Source organism: Xyrauchen texanus, chromosome 5 (genome assembly GCF_025860055.1).
Source record: "Xyrauchen texanus isolate HMW12.3.18 chromosome 5, RBS_HiC_50CHRs, whole genome shotgun sequence".
NCBI lineage: Eukaryota > Metazoa > Chordata > Actinopteri > Cypriniformes > Catostomidae > Xyrauchen > Xyrauchen texanus.
The window spans coordinates 10,076,455-10,103,113 of NC_068280.1; the positions used below are offsets into that span (position 1 = coordinate 10,076,455).

At 36.9% G+C, this 26,659-nt stretch overlaps 1 protein-coding gene across 1 annotated transcript in view; it reads left to right on the forward strand.

The window, feature by feature from the left end:
• Positions 1-18,515, forward strand: part of LOC127643589 (atrial natriuretic peptide receptor 1-like) — a 34,664-nt gene extending 16,149 nt beyond the window's left edge. Inside the window, exons 14-27 of the mRNA XM_052126376.1 lie at positions 1-93; positions 275-352; positions 922-1,026; positions 1,315-1,386; positions 1,511-1,673; positions 1,960-2,112; positions 2,294-2,468; positions 11,334-11,477; positions 12,577-12,700; positions 13,601-13,669; positions 13,789-13,963; positions 15,763-15,861; positions 16,055-16,146; positions 16,522-18,515. Of these exons, the coding sequence (XP_051982336.1) occupies positions 1-93; positions 275-352; positions 922-1,026; positions 1,315-1,386; positions 1,511-1,673; positions 1,960-2,112; positions 2,294-2,468; positions 11,334-11,477; positions 12,577-12,700; positions 13,601-13,669; positions 13,789-13,963; positions 15,763-15,861; positions 16,055-16,146; positions 16,522-16,569 (1,590 nt within the window). The 3' untranslated portion in view covers positions 16,570-18,515. The remainder of the gene's footprint in view (positions 94-274; positions 353-921; positions 1,027-1,314; positions 1,387-1,510; positions 1,674-1,959; positions 2,113-2,293; positions 2,469-11,333; positions 11,478-12,576; positions 12,701-13,600; positions 13,670-13,788; positions 13,964-15,762; positions 15,862-16,054; positions 16,147-16,521) is intronic.
• The last annotated feature ends 8,144 nt before the right edge of the window (positions 18,516-26,659 follow it).

Below are 26,659 nucleotides of genomic sequence, written 5' to 3' on the forward strand. Positions count from 1 at the left end.
ACCCACAGATCAAAATCTATTCAGGCTTCTTTGGAGTCAATAATTTGCAGCATGCAAGACAAGCCATCAGCACACAGAACTGCAGTCTACAAAGTGAAGTCTTTTAGGCTCAGAGCATATGCATGCTTAGCATACTTATTAAAACATAAAACAATGTATATATTAAATGCACTGTGACAATGCATGCTACAAAAGAGTGAGCGTGCTCAGCCGTCCAATACAAAATGCATAGTTCTATAAATGTAATGCAGTTTCTCTCTCCTTCTTGCTCAAGGGGACAGTCTGTTCTGTTTGCTTTCTGAACACACGGAGTGCTCATCTGAGCAGCGAGCTAATGGATGAGCTCAAACAGGTGAAATCGGTTGACACAAATTATACAGCATGCATTCACTGCCAAAATATGTCCAAAAATCGGAGACCACATTGAATATGCCTATTTTTAATTTTTTTTAAACCTTGAAATAAACATATAAAACAAAGAAAAGTTATGATATAAAATGTAAATAAATATTTATTATTACATATGTAATATTGACCACATTATCAAGGTCAGATTTCCTTGCTTCCATTGAAGCACAAAAGATGCTATTTGGAACATTCTCAAATCATGCTTGATAACATCATCAGGTTTTGTGCAAACCTTTTTTTATGTTCATGCCAGCTTGAGTGCATACTTTAAAGCATTATTAAATCAAAATATGAAATACTAAAAATTATATAAATGTCAAAATATCTTTCATCTCTAATTATGCTGATAACATTTTCAGAAGTGGTCTCAGACTTTTGCACCACACTGTATATAATATGATGTGATTTAATATATACCACTTATTTGTTAAGTGACTCAGTAACAGTATTATGGCACCACAACACGACACTTGTGCATAATTGTGTTGTTGTGTGTGTGGTTGCGTATTTCAGTGCAGAGATCTGACCCACTATAACATTTGTAAATTTATTGGAGCCTGCCTGGAGACCCCTCAACCTTTCATTCTCACAGAGTACTGCCCTAAAGGAAGCCTGCAGGTGCTACCACAACACCAAGATAACGGTTCTATACTTTTCTATGAATTATTGATAGAAAATCTACTAATCATTAGGGTTCTCTTTAGTAAATATTAGTCTTAGGGTAAACACACTAATGAGGACACATTTACACTCATGTGATTTACTTTTTTACTATGCCAAATTGGAATATATATTTGCGAAATAAGTTAAAACTAGCACTAGTTTTATTATAATGCTATGTAATTGAAAATGTCATTGCCAAAATGTAACTGTCATTGAAATCATTTTTGTCCTTAAAATTTACAGGACATTTTGAAGAATGAGTCTATTAAGCTGGACTGGAGTTTTAAGTGTTCCCTCATGCTGGACATTGTAAAGGTCATTTGTGTGTGTGTGTGTGTGTGTGTGTGTGTGTGTGTGTGTGTGTAATATCGCCATCCAAATTGATTTTGCGGACAGCAGTGTATAAACCGTTGATGGATAGATGTTGACTCTTGTGTAGGGCATGGACTATTTGCATCATAGTCCCCTGCACTCTCACGGTCATCTCTCCTCATCAAGCTGTGTGGTAGACAGTCGCTTTGTGTTGAAGGTCACTGATTTTGGATTCAGTGATCTCAGGCTTTCAGACAGGGAGCAAAGCCCCGATTCTGACCCCTGGATTGGTAAGATGTAAAATAGGAACTCTGAGAATTGCATTTCCATCACATTTTGTTAAGGTTAAGGAGAGATTTCTTAGAAAATAATTGAGATGTCAAAACATTGTTCAGGGTTTCTACTCTTTTAACGTGATGTCTGGATATTTTTGCAGTATTTCTAGTACTTGACAGACAGATAGATAGAGATAGAGAGATAGATAGATAGATAGATATACCCTTCTTGTGGTATATAAACATTAGTTCTGTGTGTTTCTGAAAATGTGTGTGTTAATATTTATGTTTGATTTTTAAGCTCTGCTGTGGAGGGCACCTGAGTTGCTGAGGCACTCCATGCCTGCTAAAGGTACTCAAAAAGGGGACATTTACAGTTTTGCCATCATTGCTCAAGATGTGGTATATCGCAGAGGGCCTTTTTACATTCCTAACAGCCCCTTCACTGCCAAAGGTAGAAAAACACACTCCACTCGCTCTCTTCCTAACCCTCTAAGACCCTCAAAGAATGCTCAGAAGACTTTTTCTTTGAAGAGTGTATTTCCACTCTTGAAAACAAAGTAAATGACTTCAGATGGACAATGAAATCCAGGATTGGAGAGATTTTGATCTTTCTCTCCTTGTCTATTTTTCAGAGATCGTGGAGAGGGTAAGGGCGGGCGGCTGTAACCCACTGAGGCCGCACACAGACAGAGCAGAGTGTGAAGAGGAGCTGGAGGGACTTCTGGCCAGCTGCTGGAGAGAGAAACCTGCAGAGAGACCGGACTTCTTTTCTCTTAGGACTGCCATCAAGAAACTCTGCCCTAATGGGTCAGTAGTGCAGAATAGCATCGATCAATGACATGGTTGTAGCCTATTATTCTATATCATCATTATATAGTTATATTACCATTACACATTTTACAATTAAGTGTTTCTTTTAACCCATTCTTTGAACTGTCCAAATGAATCAATTAACATACTGTGACTTAATCAGACTTCCTTAAACTAAAATAGATATTGATTATTCGTTTTGGGAAGTCAAAATAATTTTGGTGAATTTCTTAATTTGGACAGTTTGTTTCAAAGAACTGGTTAAAAGAAATGATTTATTGTAATATATGGAAATGTAACTATCTGAATAATTCATGTAAATGAATTGGAATTCCCAAAATTAAAACAGATGTTTAGTTTTGGTAATTTGAGTGAATTAGTTAATTTGGACAGTTTAACCTACTGAGACCTGAGCATCGCTGCTGTGTGCATTTTCCATTCCCCTTTTGATTTGTAACTAGTGTGCGCCGATCGATCAGGCACTGATCTAAATCGGCCGCTTTTCGCCTTAAATCCATGATCGGCAATCAGCCGATCATGCCTAGATTCAGGGCCGAAAGAGACGGCAAAAGGGCATAAAACAAATTAAACAACAAATAAACAGGCAAATACAAATCTGAGTATACGTGATGCAACGTGAGTTAGATATATCAGACGGTGTATGGACCAGAGCATGTGAGAGGAGCGTTGAGAGGAACGGTGATAATTCCACCTGAGCTCTACTCCGCTCTCTCAGGCCTCTTAGTGCTGCTCGCTCAACCCAGATTGCACTTCGTGAGATGCTGGTTTTGGAATCTGCAAAACAAGCAATAGGCCTGAGGTTATGGAGCTCAATTTTTTTTTTATTGAAGTTGCAAACTTATAGCTAAAATAAATGCAAAGTATAAATCAAAGTTAAGAACGGGAAAATCGTAAGGAGTGTGGAGAGACTGTGAAAATTAGAAAATATTCCTTTTAGAAGCGTACGCGTCACGTTGCCATAGAGCACGAGGATGTGCTACGCGAACATGGTAGTGCAGCAAAAGGTGAGCTAGTAGGCAACACTACTATTCGGTAATAAATTAAAAGATAGGTATGGTATCTTGCTGTTTTGCCATCATGTCAGTGCAGCTACCAGTTAGATGCAGACGCGGTTCTGCAGGGTTGCTAACAATTGAATATGTAAGCTTAATAGTACTGTATATTGGTAAAGCATTTTTCCTTGAATCCTGGTGAACACACACACACGAAAAAAATCCCTGCATAAAAACCAATAAGCATGTACGATCTTGCAGATCAGTGTGTCCTAATTTGCAGGTGGGACATTCTGCTTTCATGCATCCATTGTACAATTGAGCATTTGATTAGTAATGATTTCAGCAATCGCATAGAGAATTTCATAGCGGAATTATCTCACTTACTCGACTGCCTGTTGTTTTTGATTTGTGCTTTGGGATAAAGTGGCACATAAATGCTTGTCAGTTTCTCAAAGCCAAATCCACACCTTAACAATAATAGAAACGTAAAAAAATTACTCTAGTTTAGTGGTTGCAGATAACGTCTTCGACACCGCTTGCTGCATTCATACACAGAGAAAAAGCTATAAATGAAGGCAGTGTAATTTGTGAATTAAATAATTTTTATTTGTTTTGGGATCATTAGAAATGATTTAATCTAATATATATATATATATATATATATATATATATATATATATATATATATATATACAGTGAGGAAAATAAGTATTTGAACACCCTGCTATTTTGCAAGTTCTCCCACTTAGAAATCATGGAGGGGTCTGAAATTGTCATCGTAGGTGCATGTCCACTGTGAGAGACATAATCTAAAAAAAAAATCCAGAAATCACAATGTATGATTTTTTAACTATTTATTTGTATGATACAGCTGCAAATAAGTATTTGAACACCTGAGAAAATCAATGTTAATATTTGGTACAGTAGCCTTTGTTTGCAATTACAGAGGTCAAACGTTTCCTGTAGTTTTTCACCAGGTTTGCACACACTGCAGGAGGGATTTTGGCCCACTCCTCCACACAGATCTTCTCTAGATCAGTCAGGTTTCTGGGCTGTCGCTGAGAAACACGGAGTTTGAGCTCCCTCCAAAGATTCTCTATTGGGTTTAGGTCTGGAGACTGGCTAGGCCACGCCAGAACCTTGATATGCTTCTTACAGAGCCACTCCTTGGTTATCCTGGCTGTGTGCTTCGGGTCATTGTCATGTTGGAAGACCCAGCCTCGACCCATCTTCAATGCTCTAACTGAGGGAAGGAGGTTGTTCCCCAAAATCTCGCAATACATGGCCCCGGTCATCCTCTCCTTAATACAGTGCAGTCGCCCTGTCCCATGTGCAGAAAAACACCCCTAAAGCATGATGCTACCACCCCCATGCTTCACAGTAGGGATGGTGTTCTTGGGATGGTACTCATCATTCTTCTTCCTCCAAACACGGTTAGTGGAATTATGACCAAAAAGTTCTATTTTGGTCTCATCTGACCACATGACTTTCGACCATGACTCCTCTGGATCATTCAAATGGTCATTGGCAAACTTAAGACGGGCCTTGACATGTGCTGGTTTAAGCAGGGGAACCTTCCGTGCCATGCATGATTTCAAACCATGACGTCTTAGTGTATTACCAACAGTAACCTTGGAAACGGTGGTCCCAGCTCTTTTCAGGTCATTGACCAGCTCCTCCCGTGTAGTTCTGGGCTGATTTCTCACCTTTCTTAGGATCATTGAGACCCCACGAGGTGAGATCTTGCATGGAGCCCCAGTCCGAGGGAGATTGACAGTCATGTTTAGCTTCTTCCATTTTCTAATGATTGCTCCAACAGTGGACCTTTTTTCACCAAGCTGCTTGGCAATTTCCCCGTAGCCCTTTCCAGCCTTGTGGAGGTGTACAATTTTGTCTCTAGTGTCTTTGGACAGCTCTTTGGTCTTGGCCATGTTAGTAGTTGGATTCTTACTGATTGTATGGGGTGGACAGGTGTCTTTATGCAGCTAACGACCTCAAACAGGTGCATCTAATTTAGGATAATAAATGGAGTGGAGGTGGACATTTTAAAGGCAGACTAACAGGTCTTTGAGGGTCAGAATTCTAGCTGATAGACAGGTGTTCAAATACTTATTTGCAGCTGTATCATACAAATAAATAGTTAAAAATCATACATTGTGATTTTTGGATTTTTTTTAGATTATGTCTCTCACAGTGGACATGCACCTACGATGACAATTTCAGACCCCTCCATGATTTCCAAGTGGGAGAACTTGCAAAATAGCAGGGTGTTCAAATACTTATTTTCCTCACTGTATATATATATATATATATATATATATATATATATATATATATATATATATATATATACACTCACCTAAAGGATTATTAGGAACACCTGTTCAATTTCTCATTAATGCAATTATCTAATCAACCAATCACATGGCAGTTGCTTCAATGCATTTAGGGGTGTGGTCCTGGTCAAGACAATCTCCTGAACTCCAAACTGAATGTCAGAATGGGAAAGAAAGGTGATTTAAGCAATTTTGAGCGTGGCATGGTTGTTGGTGCCAGACGGGCCGGTCTGAGTATTTCACAATCTGCTCAGTTACTGGGATTTTCACACACAACCATTTTTAGGGTTTACAAAGAATGGTGTGAAAAGGGAAAAACATCCAATATGCGGCAGTCCTGTGGGCGAAAATGCCTTGTTGATTCTAGAGGTCAGAGGAGAATGGGCCGACTGATTCAAGCTGATAGAAGAGCAACTTTGCCTGAAATAACCACTCGTTACAACCGAGGTATGCAGCAAAGCATTTGTGAAGCCACAACACGCACAACCTTGAGGCGGATGGGCTACAACAGCAGAAGACCCCACCGGTTACCACTCATCTCCACCACAAATAGGAAAAAGAGGCTACAATTGGCAAGAGCTCACCAAAATTGGACAGTTGAAGACTGGAAAAATGTTGCCTGGTCTGATGAGTCTCGATTTCTGTCGAGACATTCAGATGGTAGAGTCAGAATTTGGCGTAAACAGAATGAGAACATGGATCCATCATGCCTTGTTACCACTGTGCAGGCTGGTGGTGGTGGTGTAATGGTGTGGGGGATGTTTTCTTGGCACACTTTAGGCCCCTTAGTGCCAATTGGGCATCGTTTAAATGCCACGGCCTACCTGAGCATTGTTTCTGACCATGTCCATCCCTTTATGGCCACCATGTACCCATCCTCTGATGGCTACTTCCAGCAGGATAATGCACCATGTCACAAAGCTTGAATCATTTCAAATTGGTTTCTTGAACATGACAATGAGTTCACTGTACTAAAATAGCCCCCACAGTCACCAGATCCCAACCCAATAGAGCATCTTTGGGATGTGGTGGAATGGGAGCTTCGTGCCCTGGATGTGCATCCCACAAATCTCCATTAACTGCAAGATGCTATCCTATCAATATGGGCCAACATTTCTAAAGAATGCTTTCAGCACCTTGTTGAATCAATGCCACGTAGAATTAAGGCAGTTCTGAAGGTGAAAGGGGGTCAAACACAGTATTAGTATGGTGTTCCTAATAATCCTTTAGGTGAGTGTATATATATACTGTATATTGGGACAAAATCTCACTTTATGAAGGGCAAATATTTTTTATTTGTTAAATCCATGGTTAAACCCTGCTGTACATATAAAGCACACGATCGTTTCATATAATGTGCAGATTCACTTTATAATGCTTTAAAAATATCAAGGAAAAACAAAAGTGCACATGGTATCTACTAATATAATTATTATTATATAAATAACCACAGTCCTTTAGATTGCATATGATTCGTACATATAACATTGTTGGGAATATTAATAAAGCAACAACACTGAAAAAGGGCCACTGTAGCTACCCTCTGTGAATGTGCTTGGAACCAAGTATACTACAGAGACATTTAATGTATGAGCGGGATATGAGCGAACATATTCTGTGAGTGTGAACGGTACTTGAGCCATGAACTGTTAAGTGGAACGCACACGCATGGTGTGGGTTATTGAGCTGCGTATGCTCTGGTGTGGAGCAATAGAGACTATTTAAGTGATCATGAGCGCTATTAGCTTCTCCCCTTCAACGTGAGCGCTCTCGGTGGCAATCAAACAAGCACGCTCTCCAGGTACTCTCAATATCTAATCAGTCACTCATCTCAGCGCTATTTCAGCTCTATTCCAAATTTAATCGATGATCCCGATTTAAATCAGACTGATGTTGGTCGCAGTGCCACTAATAATATCTGTAACTGTTTAACCTTTAACAGCACCACATCTTCACAAACACTGGCAAACATTTTGAGTGGTCTAAACATCATCTGCAGCCTGAAAATGAACTTTAGATCGAAAGTTTAGATTGAATGCACTTGGCTGCATAGAGAGCTATTGGTTGCTCCCTTGCTCCCTATTTAGTAAATTACTTAACCTCTAGTGTGCTGTCTGTCTGCACTGGTCTCAGTGCAGAACAGTTCGAAATACACCGTATTTTCATACAATGCCTCTAGTAATGTTAAGGGAAAAAACTACACAGATGTGTTAATGTTGAAAGTTATTCAAAATAACTAACATGTTTTTTCAACTATTGAGGGAATAATGTCCAAAAATCCACGTATGTGGACATCATATTTATCAGCGCGCTGACACGCAAAACATGTGTGAATTTTTAAAGAGACATGTCAAACAAAAGTAGAGACACTACTCTTTAGTCCCAAATAGGTTTAAAAAATAAAAAACTTGGAGATTTCTTACCAGAAGCACTTTTCTTGGCTCTGCGACCGTAGAAGTGCTTCACAGAAATCAACGTCATGCTGTTGTGTCACGTACTGAATGACAGTCTGGAGTCTTGCGAACAGAATTCGGTTCATTTAAAGTTAATTTAAATTATGCATTGTGTATAGCAAAGCCAAAATACAAAGTTCACGCATGTGAACATTTAAAAAACTGGCTAAAATAAATAATTAATTGTAAAATATGTTATGATAAATACGTAATGATAATATAGAATACTATATCTGTTTTATTTATTAGGAAGTCAGATTCATTTTAATGAATTACTTCAGACAGTTTGTTTGAATTAACTGTTCAAAATAAATAGTTTTATTTGAGTCAGACTAAAAGTTGTTCCCAGATGTACGCATGCAGTAATTTATTTGGTTGTTTTTGTAGTGTAATGCATATTTAGAGTAATTTGTTTTATTGCTTTCCCTACAGTCAAGTGATTCACAAATTAAAATTATTGCGAACAAATATGAAAAGGAATCGGTTCACAATATTGATTCAAGAATTGGACATTATTCTGTCTGTAAATAATACTTGGCCAATGGCTGTATTAGCATATATTATGAATTTTATCTATTTTTAATCAAGTCATACACTATAAAATATTTGCATGTTTGATCGGCAACTGACAATATGTTACAGTGAATGGTTTATTTTAATATCAATTTAAATCCATTTTTTTACAATATGTAATGATAAATAATATGTATAGATAATCTATTCTATATTGTGATAATATGGAATAATATATACCTTTTTTAGTATTTGGGAAGTATACATTTTATTGAATTTGTTCATTCTAACAGTTTGTTTCAGTGAACTGCTTGAAAGAAATGACTCATTGTTTATAAACAGTATTTTATGTTTGCTTATTTATTTATTCATTCTGTAGTGTAGCACATATAGTGGAGTAGTTTTTATTCTTTTCACCTTCAGTCAAATGATTAACAAATGTAAACTGGTTTAAATAAATCATAAAAAATAGCTAGTTCAAATGAATGAATTACGAATTGGACATATTTATGTAAATGTCTATTCTTCTATGGCTATATTATTATTTATCTTTATATATATATATATGGGATTAAACATTAAAATCATTATCTGCTTTTTTATATCTAAAACATACACTTTTAAATTATTGCATGCTTGACTGGCAACTGACGATAGGTCCGTGCATACCAGCTGACCAAAAATAACAGAGAAAGAAATGTCTTTTATGGTCTTCTCTGCTGAATGTTCTGTTTTATTAGAGTTTCTGTTGATATAACCTTTCTCAAAGACTCCCAAGTGAAGTCAGTGTTAACATTGAGATAAGTCTGATTAAAGGCACTTTAAACAAGCAGTGCTGAGACATCAGTAGTGTAGACTATCCGTTTTCTCTTTCTTGCTCTGTTAAATGCTCTCTTGATACCGGAACAGTGGCACAGGGCACATTTTACCTTTTTTGTGCTTGTTTCAGCTCTGAACGAAGGTAGTTGTGACTACTGAGCACTTTTGATGTAATAAAGAAGAACAGCGCAGAAATCCCAAGGATCATTAATTACACTTACAAATGACAGTGCTTAATCAGGTATACAAACAAACAAGATATGAGCACACTGGGGACCAATGACAAACAACCCAGCAAGAACGGGGTCCCGTGTGAACGACACTGTCACTGCGGCTCTCTCTGAACATTTATTGTGTTTTTAGAGGAGAGAAAGAGAGGGAGGGAGAGAGAGAGAGCGAGAGGGAGGAAGGGAGAGAGAGAGAGAGCAGAAAAGGAGAGACTGACAAGAACAATAAGAAGAGAGTGCAAATTTAACATAAACAAATTCCATCGCATCACTATTACTACAGTATTGCTTTTACTTATTTTAGGGAGTTGAACAAATCCTCACCACATTACATAATAACATCAAATCAAGCAGTGTGTTGAAGGTACGTGTAGTATTTCTAAGCATCTGGAACTATTATTTCCACCTGGTGGACAATAAAATGGTTGAAAAAAACAATTGACTTACAAGGAGGTAACTGCGTCATATCCAGGGACCAGAATATAATATAGACTTATCATTTGGATCAATAAGAGAACACACTAACAACCATAAAAAACGCCCTAGAATTGTATAGAAAACCTTCGTATGGGCTAGCACCACTCACATTTTCTTCAGAAAATGTAAAAATCTAGTTACTTGGAATCTGTTGATCCTTGATTGACAACCAATGTTTCTTATTGTAGATTTGATATGAGGATATTTCAGATAAAATTATGGCTACTTAAAAATCTTTCTTTTTTAAGCATATTGAATAATATGGAATGGCCACGCCCTCCTTTCCAAAACCCTGAACTCCAAAGATACCAAAATGAGCTTTATTGAGAACAGAGACGGTTGTCAAAAACAACTGCAACAAAATAGCTTCCTCAACTGAGGACTGTCATGAACAAGATGGCAGAATAATGCATTATGCCTCAATAATTCACTGCAACTCCAATACTTTGAAAACGTGCTAAATGATTGACAGACAGAAAGCATCATTGACCACGGACAACGAATACATTTTTGTTTGCTGTTTATAGAGTCTAGATTTGTCACAGAGAATGGTGAGATATCTCAGGACACTTATTTCATTAATATCTTTCAGGGAGAAGGAACATTTTTTGCATTACATTACATAATTCGCTTACATCACATTTAACCACTTTCCCCTTGAAATAAAGAGTAATGCTTGCTATTATTATATTACATCATCTGCAACACATACAATATCTGTTAATCTAGAAAAAAAGGCTTAATGCATTTTGATAGCCTATTGCAACGCATGTGCTTTGTAACTTTTTATGTGGTGTAAATAACTGCTTTTAAGTTAAATTGAAAATTAAACATAATTATGTCAACATCGTGTGCATTATATTTGATGTCTTACTGTATGTACAGTATGTCTGGATAATGTTTTGTTTTTAATCTATTGTTTGTGTGTGTGTGTGTGTGTGTGTGTGTGTGTGTGTGTGTGTGTGTGTGTGTGTGTGTGTGTGTGTGCGTGTGTGTGTGCATGTGTGTACCTGTGTATTAGAGGGTCTGAAAACATTCTAGATAACCTTCTGTCCCGTATGGAACAGTATGCGTGTAATCTTGAAGAGATAGTCAGTGAGCGAACCGCTCAACTCCAGGAAGAGAAGAAGAGAGCAGAGGGACTTCTCACGCAGATGTTGCCAAGGTAACACTCCAAATTATATACATAAAATACTGGGCCCAATTGCAAGAAAATCCTTGAGTTAAGAAAACCCTGGATTATATTTGTTAGGCTCACTATAAGTGCTTTCTTAACTAAAAGGAAAAGTTGTCTTGCAACTTGCTATAGTCTAATTTTTACCCCTCTTCTCTTCTTCTTTCCATCATCTTTCCTTTTTCTCTTTGTTTCTGATCTTGTCTTTCTTTCTTTCTTTCTTATTCCTGACTTATAATAACTAGGGATGTCCCGATACACATACTGGTAACGGAATGTGTTCTGATACCGCGCTCATGTACTGGTACTCGTTAAAATGCTTCGCACACACCCTTCAATCCTCCTTGGCTCATACAGGGAACACAGTCACGTGCATCTGTTTGTGAACAGAGTGGGAATTCACTTTGTAGCATGAGGCACAAACAGACTACATATTTATTTACTTAAATAACAGCTCTTGCTGTTTAATAATCACTTTGAGTCATGTAACGCCCAGCTTTTCCTGAGTGGGAAGCTTGTCATGTGGTCACTGCTTGGTCATAACACTTCAAAATAAAAGCTCCGCCAAAATAAAAGCTCAGTTTAAATTAAAAAAGTATGACAGAAATGTACAGTAATATTCACTCTTATACTACTACTACTACTACAAATAATAATAATGAAAATAAATCAATAGTACATTTATTATGTTTAAGCAATACCTTACATTTGTGATGCTCTGTAGTGCAGCACTTTATTTGATAAAATTAATACAAAATCATGTTGAAAAATAATTGTAATACTTTCATTTGATTAAAAGTTTAACGAATTCCTTTATTTAAACACAATTTTGATGATAAAATTGAAATAAACTGTTGATATACTGTTCAGAAAAATGCATACAAAAATAAATTTATAAAATAAAACAGATAATGGACTTGGTATCTGCGAGTACTAAAGTATCTTGTACTTAGCCTCAATTTTTTTTCATTTGGACATCCCTATTAAAGACACTCACTCCTTATTTATTAAATATTTACTAACGATCAGCCTACAGTACGTGACAAGAACTGTGATGAACAAGTGCCAGTCTTTTCTCTCATATTTTTAGATCTGTAGCTGCGCAGCTCATAGCGGGAAAGACAGTGAGAGCTGAGACGTACGACTGCGTCACCATCTATTTCAGTGACATTGAAGGCTTCACTGCCATGTCAGCTTCCCTCACACCAATGCAGGTGATGAAAGACGTGGAGAGTGAGAGACTCATACATTCTCTGAGATGCTCAGACAATGTTTACCTGCTAACAACTGAGCAAGACTGACAGGCATTTTGAAAGGTTTTTTTTAAACATGTAAATCAACCTTACCTCAAAGGGTTATTTTAAGCCCCATGCAACAGCTGATGGATTATTTGTACATGTTTTGAATCATGTCCAGATCCATGATTGTTCAAAATGTTTTTCTGGTTCCTTTTGTTAAGATCTAATGGAGGATCATCAAGAATTAGGCCTACCTACAGGCCCTTAAATTATATGAGCCACATACAGCAGCTGTGGGATTATTTGTACATATTCCATTCACATTTCAAAAGGGGCCATGATTGTTCAAAATGTTGCTTTTGTTTGTTTTGTTGTAATTTAAAGGAGGGCCATAGAGAATAACGTACAGTCCATTAAAGTCAATCTGCTGTAAATCTTATAGATTGCTATTGCCATTGTAAACTCTAATGAAACTGTGTGTGTGTGTGTGTGTGTGTGTGTGTGTGTGTGTGTAGCGGTGTGTTGTAAGCTCAAATGCCCACATAGTATGCTATTGAATGGGTCTCACATGTCCTAAGAGTGCTTCTGACATTGCTTGGTGACATGGCAGATGTGCTGTAAACTGTGTTCTGTCACGAATACTGGGCTACTGTTAGTTTAGCTATTGGCCCACTACCTTGTCTGTCTCTTGAAGTGGAAAAAATACATTCACATGAGTTTATTCTGGGACCTTACTGGTGCCTGCAGTTGAGCCCCAATGGATAACCATTGTCACCTCTTGGAAACTTTGATGTCTGTGAGTGTGTGTTTATATTTTTAAGCTTTACCCATAAGCTGACAGCTAAAACCTGACCCCACTTGTTTCCTTTCTTGTAGGTTGTGAACGTGCTGAATGACTTGTACACATACTTCGACAATATCATTGACAACCACAATGTTTATAAGGTACATATTTCGAATGCACACTTTGACCAAGCCAGGAGGCACACCATCATGCAAACATTTTTCCAATCCATGTTAAATGTAGAATATAGGTTACATTATGTCTCCTTTGCTGTATCCAGGTTGAAACCATTGGTGATGCCTATATGGTAGTGTCAGGCTTGCCTATAAGAAATGGAGACGACCATGCAAAAGAAATAGCTAGAATGTCTTTAGCTATAGTGCAGGGCATGAGGAGCTTCCACAGTCCACACGTATCTCAACAGCAGTTGAGAGTCCGCATTGGAGTCCATTCAGGTAATATCCGGATGGTGACAGAGTTTTGGATGTGCTATTAATTTATATACTCTTGCCTGCATAACCCCTGATCAATCAAATAGATTTAAACTCATGATTTGAGTGTATTTGTGGATTCTAATGTATGTTGTTATTTGGAACTGCAGCCCTTCATATTCATGCTAGAAAAGCATTTGTACTCTTTTAATACAAAAATGCGCAACCACTCAATATATCTGTAATATGCAACTTTAAAGGAATAGTTCACCCAAAAATGAAAATTCTGTCATAATGTCTCTCCAACCCTTATGACTTTCTTTCTTATGCAGAACACAAAAGTAGATATTTTTAAAGAATTTCCAGTTTCCATACAAGTTGAGCTCAATCGTCAGCATTTGTGGCATAATATTGATTACCACAGAAAAAAAAAATCCTTAAAAATAAAATATGGGTTGCAGTGAGGCACTTAAAATGGATGTGAACTGGGCCAATCCTTAAACAATAAAATACTCTCTGTTTCAAAAGAATAGCCACAAGACGTAAACAATGCATGTTAAAATTATTTAAGTTTGATAAAATCGCTTGCTAATCTTTTTTGAACAAAGTTATATCCAGTTTTACAACTCCATAACCAGACTACATAATGCCGCAAACCCTAAAACGACCTTGAAAATGTAAACACTTTAAACAACTTTACAGCTCAATGTGGAGTGGAGGGGGGCGGGGCCGGGTCGGAATATTGCGCGCCCGGTCCCCAATCGGCCTGATGAGGCGATAAAGGTGGCCGGTGACGATGGTTCGAGAGAGAGAGAATTACGGGCATGTCCGTCGTGTGTGTGTTTGTTTATGTTTGTGCTTTTGGTTTAAGTTTGCATTAAATTATGATTTATGTTGACAAGCCGGTTCTCGCCTCCTCCTTGCCCATCCTTAACAGTGTTACACTCAAATAATACATGTGTTTTAACAGAAGTATTCATGTAATTGCTTGTATAAAATTATAAGCTTCACATTTCTTTCTATAAACCCTTCAAAAGTTGGCCCCATTCACTTCCGTTGTAAGTTCATCACTGTAGTCTTGATTTTTGCATTTTTAAAGAAAAGGAGGGCGAATCATTTATATTTGTGGTAATCAACATTATGCCGCAAATGCTGTCTATTGAGCTTAACTTGTACTGAACCTGGAATACTCTTTTCAGTACAACAGCAGTTGATAGTGACTCACTTTAAACCTTAAAAATAGTCCCAAAAGGATCATATAAGTAGTCCATTCGACTCATATGTCATATTCCAAGTCCTCTGAATGCATGTAATAGGGTTTAGTAAGAAACAACCAGAAATGTATGTCATTTTTACAGTGAAAATCTTGATGTTTGTTCATGACTGCTATAAGAAATGCTTGTTCACAGTGGTTTGCATGTTCAATCAAGAACTTGCTTTGTTTAGCACTAAAAACAAAAGAAGGTCTTGCATACACATGTGAAAATAAAACTGTTCTGCATGAAAAGAAATTCATACTGGTTTTGAATGACATTAAAGTGAGTAACTTGTGGTAGAATTTTCATTTTTGGGTGAACTATTCCATTGTTTTTCTATTCCATAGCCTTAATAATTAACAATGCATAATTATATTTCCAATTACCTGGATGTTCACAACTTTAAAAGAGCCACATGAGGCTTTTCATCGAGTCCTGCTTCAATAGAGGCATATAAGAAACTTTATTTGAGCTATATTGTTTAGATCTACTACAGAGGATGTAGACCAATTCAATACAAAATATCAAGCATCAATTTTTGAAACATCCTTGACATGTATGTTATAGGGTCCTGTGTTACAGGGGTTGTGGGTCTGAAAATGCCACGCTACTGTTTATTTGGAGACACCGTGAACACTGCCTCCAGAATGGAGACATATGGATTACGTAAGATTTCTCATGAAGGACGTGCTGACAGGAGATTAGTAACATATGTCAGCAAAGCATTTTAAATGAATCTTATGTGAAGTATGTTGCATGATCTTGTCACTGTGCACTTGACTTAAGCACTCTGTTGGTATGAAAGAGGAGACAAATACAATTTTATGGGCATCATGATTTTTCCCTTGTCCTTCTACAGCACTGAGAATCCATGTGAGCAGTTCCACCAAGTCTCTCCTTGACACTTTCAAGACTTTTCATTGTGAACTGAGAGGTGACATCCAAATAAAGGTACAGAGTTTCTGACATGCACCTTGGGAAACACCATCTTGTCTCAACAAATCTCCTTATTTCAGCTGATTCTTGTCACTCTTGATATGAATTTTAGGATTGGTGCCTTCGGATTACTTGTGCTAACAGTGGCAAATCCATTGTGTTACAAAACCAAAGTGGAACCCATTAATAAAATGACATCATAATTGCAATCAAAGCTGTAAACATTTATAATCGCAAAGTTACATAGCAACAACATTTCAAGAGTGGAAATATTTATTGTTAATGAGACACAGCTGGTAAGGACCTATAAATAGCTCTCAATAGCCTCTCACTAACAACAGTTTCAAAGCTTCTCATCTGCGTTCACCTCTCTGTTCTCTTCCATTTCAGGGAAAGGGCTGGGTGAGAACGTTCTGGCTTTTGGGAGAGGACCAGTGATATAAATGTTCTTCTAAATAGTATTTCCTCCCCTTTTTTACATTGGACAAGACTCATTCCAAGAGTGCTAATATTTACTAGAGTATAACAGCACTGGAATGATTGACTGTTTGTATCCGTATGCTTGTCTGTGTTTGCGGCATTCCAGACAGGCTGTCAGTCAATGCATTTACACACACAATGGTTGATCCTGGTTTGGCTTCGTTTTGAAAAATGTGTTGTTCAGCAGAGGAATAATAGAAAAAAAATAACTGTCCATATTGTGTCTAATACACTTATATACAACAGTTAGTTCCTGTCCTCGAATCTGATTGTACTAGAGGCATTGCAAGAGTGTTGATATAGTAGTCATATCAGCTCTGGTACCCTTCACTGTTTGTACTTGTCCGCTTATGTTCGTGGCATTCCAACTACAGTCTAAGAGCAGAAGAGTCTGGTTTCTGTGTCAGTGTCAAAATTAGTTCCCCCAAGAAATATACAAGAATGAAACTGGCATCCCTCATGTTTTCTCTCTGACAACAAAACACTTGAACATGAGTGAAATACAGTAGGATATTTCCCATAGCAAGTCCGATAGCAAGCATCACTGAACGATCGCTCGGAGCGGATTACTACTGGATTACCGCTGAAAAATCTAGATAAACTAACAGCTTCAGCATTACTGTTCATCACTGCTTGGGTGTTGCAACAGACGCAGGTAATCACATGTTCAGTCGCTCTCTCTCTCTCTCTCTCTCTCTGTTATTCACACAAACGCACACGTCCTTTGATCTTGTGACACTTTTGAAAGCGTGGGCACATCTTTTGAACTAACAATGCAGATTCTCATGCATGATGGAAGAAAGTAGTTCCATGCACAATTCAGTTTTTTGGGACATTCCTTAGTGTTTCTTAGGCCTAGTCCACACTGATATTTTTTTGTTTGAAAACGCATCTTTTTCTCTCCGTTTTGGCCTTCCGTCCACACTGAGATGGCGCTTTTGTCGGCGAAAACTGAGCTTTTTGAACACGTACTCCAAAGTGGATACATATGAAAACGCAGTTTTCGTGTTGTAGTGTGAATTGTGAAAACGGATGCTTTGGAAAATGACGATGCATTTTTAGTCATGTGATCTATCCAACCAAAACAATCAAGATGGCCTGTGTTATAGCGGCGCTGTTGTGCCTGATACTCACTTTGATAGCGTTGTTAAAAAATAAATGTCACGTTGTACAACTTTCACATTGCATTCCTTCAAATTCGAAGGGAAGTTTACTCGGAATTGGTGTCCACCGATGGAACACGAGGACAATTGCGTTTCAGACCGCACATGCAGCGGGGATTTTCCCCATGCGCAGTGACACGATTTAAGCATTTTCATACGTTTCAGTGTGGACGAGCAACTTTTGGAAAACGCTTCAAAATGTTAGTGTGGAACCTTTTGAGTGGAACTTTTGAAACGAAAACGCCGCTTTCAAATGTATCCGGGTTAATGTAGACGAAGCCTTTGTTATTTATTGCTTGTTCGTTGAATTGTTGTATAAAAGCAAAATCACACTCACAATCATGCTGTCGCACTAAATATCAACACTCTTGCTCTTGTGAAATGTACAGTTTGCTGTGTTATAGTTCACAGATTATTTATAAGTAGCAAAGAAGTGTTTTCTCTATTACAAAATTCTGTCCAAATGACATTTCTCTTCAAATTATTATTATTATTGTTATTATTATTAGCTCATCTCTGAATTGCAGTTATTGTATAATACTTATATTATCCACAACAATGATTGGGCTGGAACGGAAAGATAGTATCAAAAATATCTGATTTGTTATTTTTCATTTATTTAATTATTCAATTGTGTTTTGTTTATAACATTGTAAATGTGATTGTGCATTGTATGTATTTTTGCACATTATAACAATATTGATTCCATCCATATCAACATGTCACAATAAATTCTGTCATTTCTACAATATTTTCTTTATTTGTTTAATTTTATTCATTGCTAATTACATTCAATGTAATGAACTTACCAATGCAGGTTGTACTGCAGCTTTTGCTTTGATTTTACATAACAATTTAAGGCAGCAATTTAACTTTATACTTTTTCCAGTGTATATTGTACAATACAAATAAAGTAATCCCATCTCTAATATTCACAGTGCTGTACATTTTGGACATGTTGGACTATATACTATAATTGGTTACCTATATGGATTCTGCTCTGCTGAGAGAGCAGTTCATTACTTTAATAGCGCTCCAATTCCACGTTTGACCCTCGGTGAGTCATGCCCCCTTCCGGCTTTTATCCAACCATCTCCGTGCTGAACAGTCAACACAGCTTTCACTAAAAGCCTTTAACTCTCATACAGTGTTGACAGCAAACCTCTAAAACTCCAGATTCAATCTTAATGGTCATAGTTGAAAAGGACTTTCCACATTGGCATAACTCTTTTCTTACATTTGTCTACTTTTCGAGATGGATTGAAATCAATACACTTTTTACTCTGCATTTTTTTTAAGAAGCTTAACCCTTATGTTCTGTTGAGATTTGCTTCATTCCTTGTTGTTTGGGGTTACTGTTACCCCAATGATTAAAGTGTGAATTCCTTCTGTTCCTTTTTTTCCTGCTTAAATGTTCATTTCCATTTATCCTGAGCTTATTGAACTGATAAAGTATAGAAATAAGTGTATCATTAAGTCTTACATTTACTGAAAGAGGAATGTGCATTTCAGAAAACCAACTAAATACAGAAATAACCATATCATTTCTTAATTTACACAAAATAATGAAAAAAAATATATATAGCTTTTTATGTTCTATATATGTTATTGAACAAATATAAATATCCCTTTTGTTTGAAAATTAAAAATCTCAGGAAAATATTGTTTTCCAAAATAGTAACATTACTTATGTTTGGGGTCAGATATAATTGTTTTTAAAAAGAAAAATTAAGTAAACGCAAAAGTGCTTTTTTTTTACTACACACTCACTAAACAGTAATGTGCAAATTTACAGTATCCTCCAGGCAACAGAGCAGCCAGACGCAGCCTCTGTTCCCTAGTGCTAGTGAAGAAATAACAGGCACATATTACTGTTACCTAAGACAAACACAGAACTGTTTTCAAACAGAACATTTCCAAAGCTAGATAACTGATGTGCTCTCTGGAACAGATTTTGCCAATACCAATATGTCTTGAACTGCTGATATTCAAAGAGTTTTTCTTTTATTCCCTGTATATACATATAGAACATATAACACACAAAAAGGATGGCCAAACACTTTTCTCCTAAAACCCTGTCACACCTCAAAATTCCTGATACTGTATTATGCTAATGGTGAAAACCATAAAAGACGATCTTCATATGCAAGAGGAACAGATAATGTGTGCGTGTGCTGTACACAAATACTTGTGACATTTCAGACATCTTTTGTTCGTTTTTGAATAGTTTTTTCTGGAGCAGACCTGGCATCGTCCACAGTATCCAGCAGCTGCTAGTTAAGTGATTGCTTCAGGCTGACTTTGAATCTCCCTCACAGTGGATGCAGCAAAATGTGACCTAGGAAGGCGATCTCTCCTGTCAATGTGAGGCCTCACCAAGGCATATCCCATCTGCTCCAAGAACATTCTCCTCCAGTTCATTTTGCCACCACACCACTCATTGTTGATGGCACACCATATCACAAACGTATTGTATGCACTGATATCTAGGATGTTGAAGAATATTACCTAGGGCCAATGAACGGTCTTTCGTTGACAGCTGTATGTGGCAACCAATTTGTCCATGTTGTTTACCTCTCCTTTTGTGTTATTGTAATCTAATCCCATGTCTGTTTTTTTGTCATCTCTGGAGCTGAAAGGTGTATCTCTGTGCAATGTGCTCATCAGAGAGAGAGTGTGTGTGTGTGTGAGAGAGAGAGATAGAGAGAGAGTGTATGTGTGTGTGGGCAGGTTTAAGTGGTTTACAAGGAGCTTTTTTTAGGTTACAAACTGGTAATTACAAGGGTATTATGCTATAAATGTGGTTTATGAGGACAGTTCTCATGTCCCCATAATTCAATTCACTTAAAAAAAATCATACTAAACAATGTTTTATTGAAAATGCAGAATGTTTTTTGTGAGGGTTAGGTATAGGGGTTGTGTTAGGGTAATCTATAGTTTGTACAGTATAAAAATAATTATGTCTATGGAGAGTCCTCTTAATGATAACAGCACCAACGTGTGTGTGTGTGTGTGTGTGTGTGTGTGTGTGTGAGAGAGAGAGAGAGAGAGAGAGAGAGTTAGAGTACTGAGAAATTGCACCTTAGGTACCAAACAGATTCAAAGCATGTGAAAATTCTTTGCCCTCAGTAACATTTATTACTGGGGTCAATATGACTCCAAACATCACATGTGTGTAGTCATGTCATAGAGGTCATCAGACACATTATCATTAAGTAAATATCAGGATAAAAAGATAACAATGCATATGTTTTTTTTTTTTTTTTTTTTTGCTATTTGAAGAGGGTCTGGGGTCACATAGACCCCAAACAGAACATAAAGTTTAAATAACTGTGTTAAGGATAGAATGCACCAAAAAATATTTCAGTCTATTCTTAAGATTTAATCATTTTAATTGTATGACACATTTTCATCAAACTGAATTAAGTATTTTTTTTTTTTTAAATGGTGTAACGGTCCCACTTTGTATTAAATAATGGGAAATTCTTAATATGAACACATTCATTTCAGAAAAGAACAATAAAATTTTTTATTCTAAATTTCGATTTGAATCGCTCATGTAAAATTAATTCAGATCACTAAAGGTGTAATTTAAGGTCCTGTGCTGAAACTGATGATAAACATGTTTGTCCTAAATTAATTTCTTCCTCTTGTTGTTGCCTGCTTCCTGCAATATAGGATATAATGTATTCCTGAAGTGGGAACGGCACTCATCCAAGGCCACTTTAGCAATTTCCCTCCGGTTAAGATTCTTGTCACGGAAGCCAGATCAGTCCGAAAAGACAGCGTCCTCTGAGAGGTGCTTTCTTATAATGAGCCAAGACCCCTGATGGCTGATTTGTCTTTGGCACAGAAAGTGCTGATGGGGTGGCTTCTTTAATGATCGCATTGTTGTGTCAGTAGTAGTCAGTGATGTTGTAAGCTACATTCAGGTCATGTTTACAGTAGATATGGTTTGTGCAGTATGTTTGCTTTGGCCGTTTGGCAGGAAGGCTCTGGCTCACTTTGGACAGTCATTGGCTGGATAAGAAATCATGAGCGGGTCAAGTGCATATGATCTGGGCGGTGTTGGTTGAGAAGGGTCTATAGGAGATGTGTCTAAACGGATCTGTGCTTCTCTCTCTGACTCCCATTGGAGTCCCATCAATCTCCAGAGGCTGTCAGTGCCCCCCCTTCCCCCCCACATGACAGGGCTGCTGACCACAATTGACCACAATTATATAAGCTTGTTTTCTTTATGTGATGACCCGATAAGACATTGCCATGGCCAGGCTCAAATACTTGAGCAGAGCATTGTTCTTGTTACATGGATGCAACTGAACAGGAGAGTTTTAACTCAAACATCCTGGATCAGATTGAAGGAAATCCTGCTTTCTTTAGACAGTAAAAGGCAAAGACTGTTATTGCATACTCAAACAAATGCACATACTGTATGTGTTTTATGCAAAATATGAAGCATGTATAATGCATTATAAACAACACAGTCACACAACTTCATCAGTTCTACACAAGTTTTGCAACAATAATAATATGACTAATTTTGAGGAATAATGCCTTCAAATTTCTGTGATTCAAATTCCGGTAAGCACGAACCAATTTCAGCAGCCAAACTTTCGACTTACCGTTGCCAAATTCACTGTGTAATAATTAAAGTTTCAAGTTGGTCCGCCGAGAACATAATAATTATCAAAATATTAATAACTACAGTCTTGATAAACACAAAATTGTATCATTTTAAAGCTTAGAAGCTGTGAAATTTGCAGACAATAAATTTCACTGCACATATTGTTATAATCGGTTAAAACATCAAACTGATCAAATAGCCATGTGTTATATGTCGTTGGAAAGCTCTCAAAGAGAAGAATATAACGAGCCTTTTTGTTTTACTCAAAAATAAGCAAAAATAAATAGCGAGCTATAGTATGTCTTTGACACACGTTACATGTAAACTGTGTTGCTTATGTGCAATATTTTGCTGGGTTTTCACTTAAAATTAAACATAAAATATACATAACATTACTTAGAGGAGGTGGTTATTTTTAAAATGAGCCCACACACAACATAATTGGGTGCATAGATTATTAGATAATCCACACAAAGCACAGTGTGCACACAGCACATAATGTGCTATCTGGCTAAAAACAAGTAAGCTTTCCTGGATCAGATGACATCATCGGAAATAGAATATTGTCCAGCACCATGGAACAATAAACACATCATTTTAAGATTCAGATCGCTGCAAACAGAGGTGGACATCATCCAAATTTGGACAGAGAGGATTGTTCACTATAATTACATATGACCACCAGGAGATGGTGCCAAGTACATGGCACAGATTCAATGATGGCTCAAATGACACAGAATGGAACTGAATGGGATCTTGTTACTCATTACATAGACAGCATACATTTTGTCTTTGTTGTACTGTATTTGCATAGATGTATTATGTTTGTTTAGAGACGTTTTTGAACACTAGGATATATTATTTTTGTAATGTTGTATCAAAACAAAACAAAAGCAATTTTTCAGAGCTACCTTATTTACACCCTTTGAAACATAATGTCAAATAAGAAAATTAAGAAAAAGGGTAATTTATGGCTCATCCATCTCTTAGGGAGAGAATATCAGAATTTATCATAATCTATATCATTTAAATAATTCCTTTTTAAATGATGAAGACTCGACCCTTTTTGTTTTTGTTGTATAGTCTTAAATAGTTGTATAAGCCTTAAATTTTGGGTATACCACTGAAACAGAAAATGTTCCTCACAGCTTAAAGGTTTAATGGACAACAATATAAGGCATTAATACTGTATGTATACATTTACAACACATTAAAACAACAGTACTAGGTGTAAATAGCATCTGCCACACAGTGCCACTATATGCACTAAAATAGTGTTGTGGAAACACACAAATAAAAGACAAACTGCACCCCCCTACCCCTTCCCGCTGATGGCAATGTGTGTAAAGGCTTTTTTTCATGCAGATGACCTGGGTTCGATTCCACCTTTTGTCCCATTTTTTCCCATTCTATTTCCTGTTTCCAATCATAATATTTCCTTTAATACTACTTATAATAATAAATAAAAATCTATATAAAGTTTGATTGCCTTGCAGTGGTTTGGTCATGGTGATGGTCGGAGAGTTGAGAGAAAGGTTTAGTATGGGTAAAATTAACCCTGGTTTAATTATAGTAATATTGTAGTACCCATGTTTTTTTGGCAGAAGCCATAGTAAATTGATCTTGTTGTTACTACAGTAATATGGTGTTAATATACAAACCATGTTTAATTTTGCAGATACTATGATTTTATTGCAATATACAATGGTTACTGTAAATATTATGGTTACTGTAGTAAAACTATGGTACATTTTTATAAGGTAAGTTTAGGTTTAGGGGTAGAGATTGGTGTAGGGGATATGTGGGACTCCAAATAAACACAATAAACACACTGTAGTGATACTGTACTTTAGTATTTCAGTAGGAGTGCAAATAGTATCTGCCACTATTTGGGCCACAGTGGAAATAGCATCTACCACTTTGCACTTGTGCAAAGAAGATGATTTAGTGCAAATAGCCTCTGCCTTAATATATCTTTACAAAATTATATAGGGCTTCACAGATAGTGTTACTATATTGATAAATCCTAAAGTAGCCCTGGCATAGCAACAATGTAATGTAGTCTGTGATTACCTCCAATAGATTTTGTCGCTTTATAGTCATACAGTATCCTTGATCATATTCATAATTAACAAAACTCTCATTATGCAGGGCTCAATGCGACACATCCCTGCCTGTTGGTCACAATCTGCTCTTTCAATAGCGCAGATGCTCTGTGCCTCTCCTGACGAACACTCACATTACATATGAATGACTGGACTGGAGACACCGCTGGCCAAAGAACGAGTGTCCCTTTTATCTGGCACCAATTGAAACCCCCACATGTTTAATTAAAGCTCATCCTACACACTTGAGGGGCTTGAGCACAGACGTTCCAGGTATGTAGCGCAGCTTCACCTACCTCATTCAGCAAAGTAGAGGGAAAAGGCTGAACGAGTGGAGTTTAGGAGTTGAGAGGAACCACACAGAACCACATGTTCCAGTCTAGCTGCACAGATTCTGAAATGCCCTGGAGTGTCCTGTTGTACAGAGCAGCAGTAGAGCTGCCATTAGCAGATGTTCGAAATGGTTCCACAATAACTTTTTTCCCTAATTACCCGTTTTAGGCATTGCTAATTATATGCACCAGTTTAGGTATGCTGATGAGGGCACTGCACAATATTGTTAAAGTATTAGTTGTCCAGAGAGTGCCAGATGTTGCAATACACTGATACATGCATAGCACAGTACAGCTAACTTCACAATTTAGCAAGAGTAGTATGAAATCACTGTTTCCTATTGTCCACGGAGGTACAATAATTATTTTATCTGTTGCAAACATCAAGCATAATTTAGAAAACATTACAGCATGTGACCTCTCTTTTATAGTTATCCATTCTGGGTGACTTTGATGTCCATATAATTCGCCACACAAAGAAAAAGCTAATGGTTTAGGAAATATGTTGGATGTGAGGTTGATTTGCATAACAATACCCATCTCTTAATACCCAATGCACAGGCACCCACACACACGCCCCGCCTACATTCTGATCAAAAGGACCAGTTTAGTGGTTATTATGTAGCATATGTAAATGAACAAACACATCCTCACTTCACTAGCGGAGCTGCTACTGCTCCATTCATCCAGTTGAAATGGAGCAAACAAGCAGAGTCAGTTAAACATGTGATGACAGAAAAAAACTGAAGGTGAGTATATCTGATTTGATTTTGAAGTTGTAGAGTTAGATTGTGAATCTAACATACTTAGATGCTTCATAAAAAACTGTAGTGATGAGTGAGTTGGGTTTTATTATTTTTGTTGTTGTTTTATTGTAATGCTTATTTTTAATTTACATTTTTAAGAGTAAATGCTCTCCATAATTGATTTTAAAATTGACTGTATAACAATAATAATAATAATTATTTATTATTATTATACTAATTTTAAAATGAATTATTTTGTATTTAATCTTTAATTTACTTTTTCAAGAGTATTGTTTCAATAACTGTTTTAAAATGCACTTTATAATAATAATAACTATTATTATTATTATTATACATTTTTTAAGTATTTTTTTACAAGCACAGTGTTTGCTTTTAAATTTCTGGTATGTCTAGATCAACTCCAGAATTGTTCTTTTTAATTTTTTTAGATTACGTTACCATGAGCCCAGTATGTCCTTTTGGTGATCCCATTTATGAGTGACAGGTCTGTTAGTCTCCTCGGTAGTGTGGGAAGGTGAGTTGTAGGCAGCCTTCTATTGGTAGATAATACTGTAAACATGTCTGATTGAAATGGACATTCCTGCCCAGCTCATTCTCTAACCTCAAATTCCTTGAATGTACAAACATACTTAAGTGAGTTGGCAGAATGCAGCAATTTGATTTTTGGGTAAATTGTTTTGCTTGGAACATGCCAGAGATGGGTTTTGTTCAAGAATAACAAACAAAGCAAATGATAGCACAATCATGTCGGATTTCCAGTGGCTTTGGTTTAAATGTGAAAATTAAATGGATGAGTGGCAAACTCTATTCATCGCCTCCAGCAGTGGTTAGGTATGCTTGAGAATATAAACAAATAAAAACTGTTTAGGTATTTTCCCTCAGTTTAAGCAGGGGAGAGCTTTTGTTGGGGAACAGATAAGCGTTCTGTTATGGTCTGCAGGTCTTAATGAACTTGCTCAAAAATGGACACTAGGCTTTGTTATACACTTAGTATTAGGCAGTGTTTACATCTTTTCGGGTAGAGTTTAATTGGTCTTGTTTGAGATAAGAAAGGACC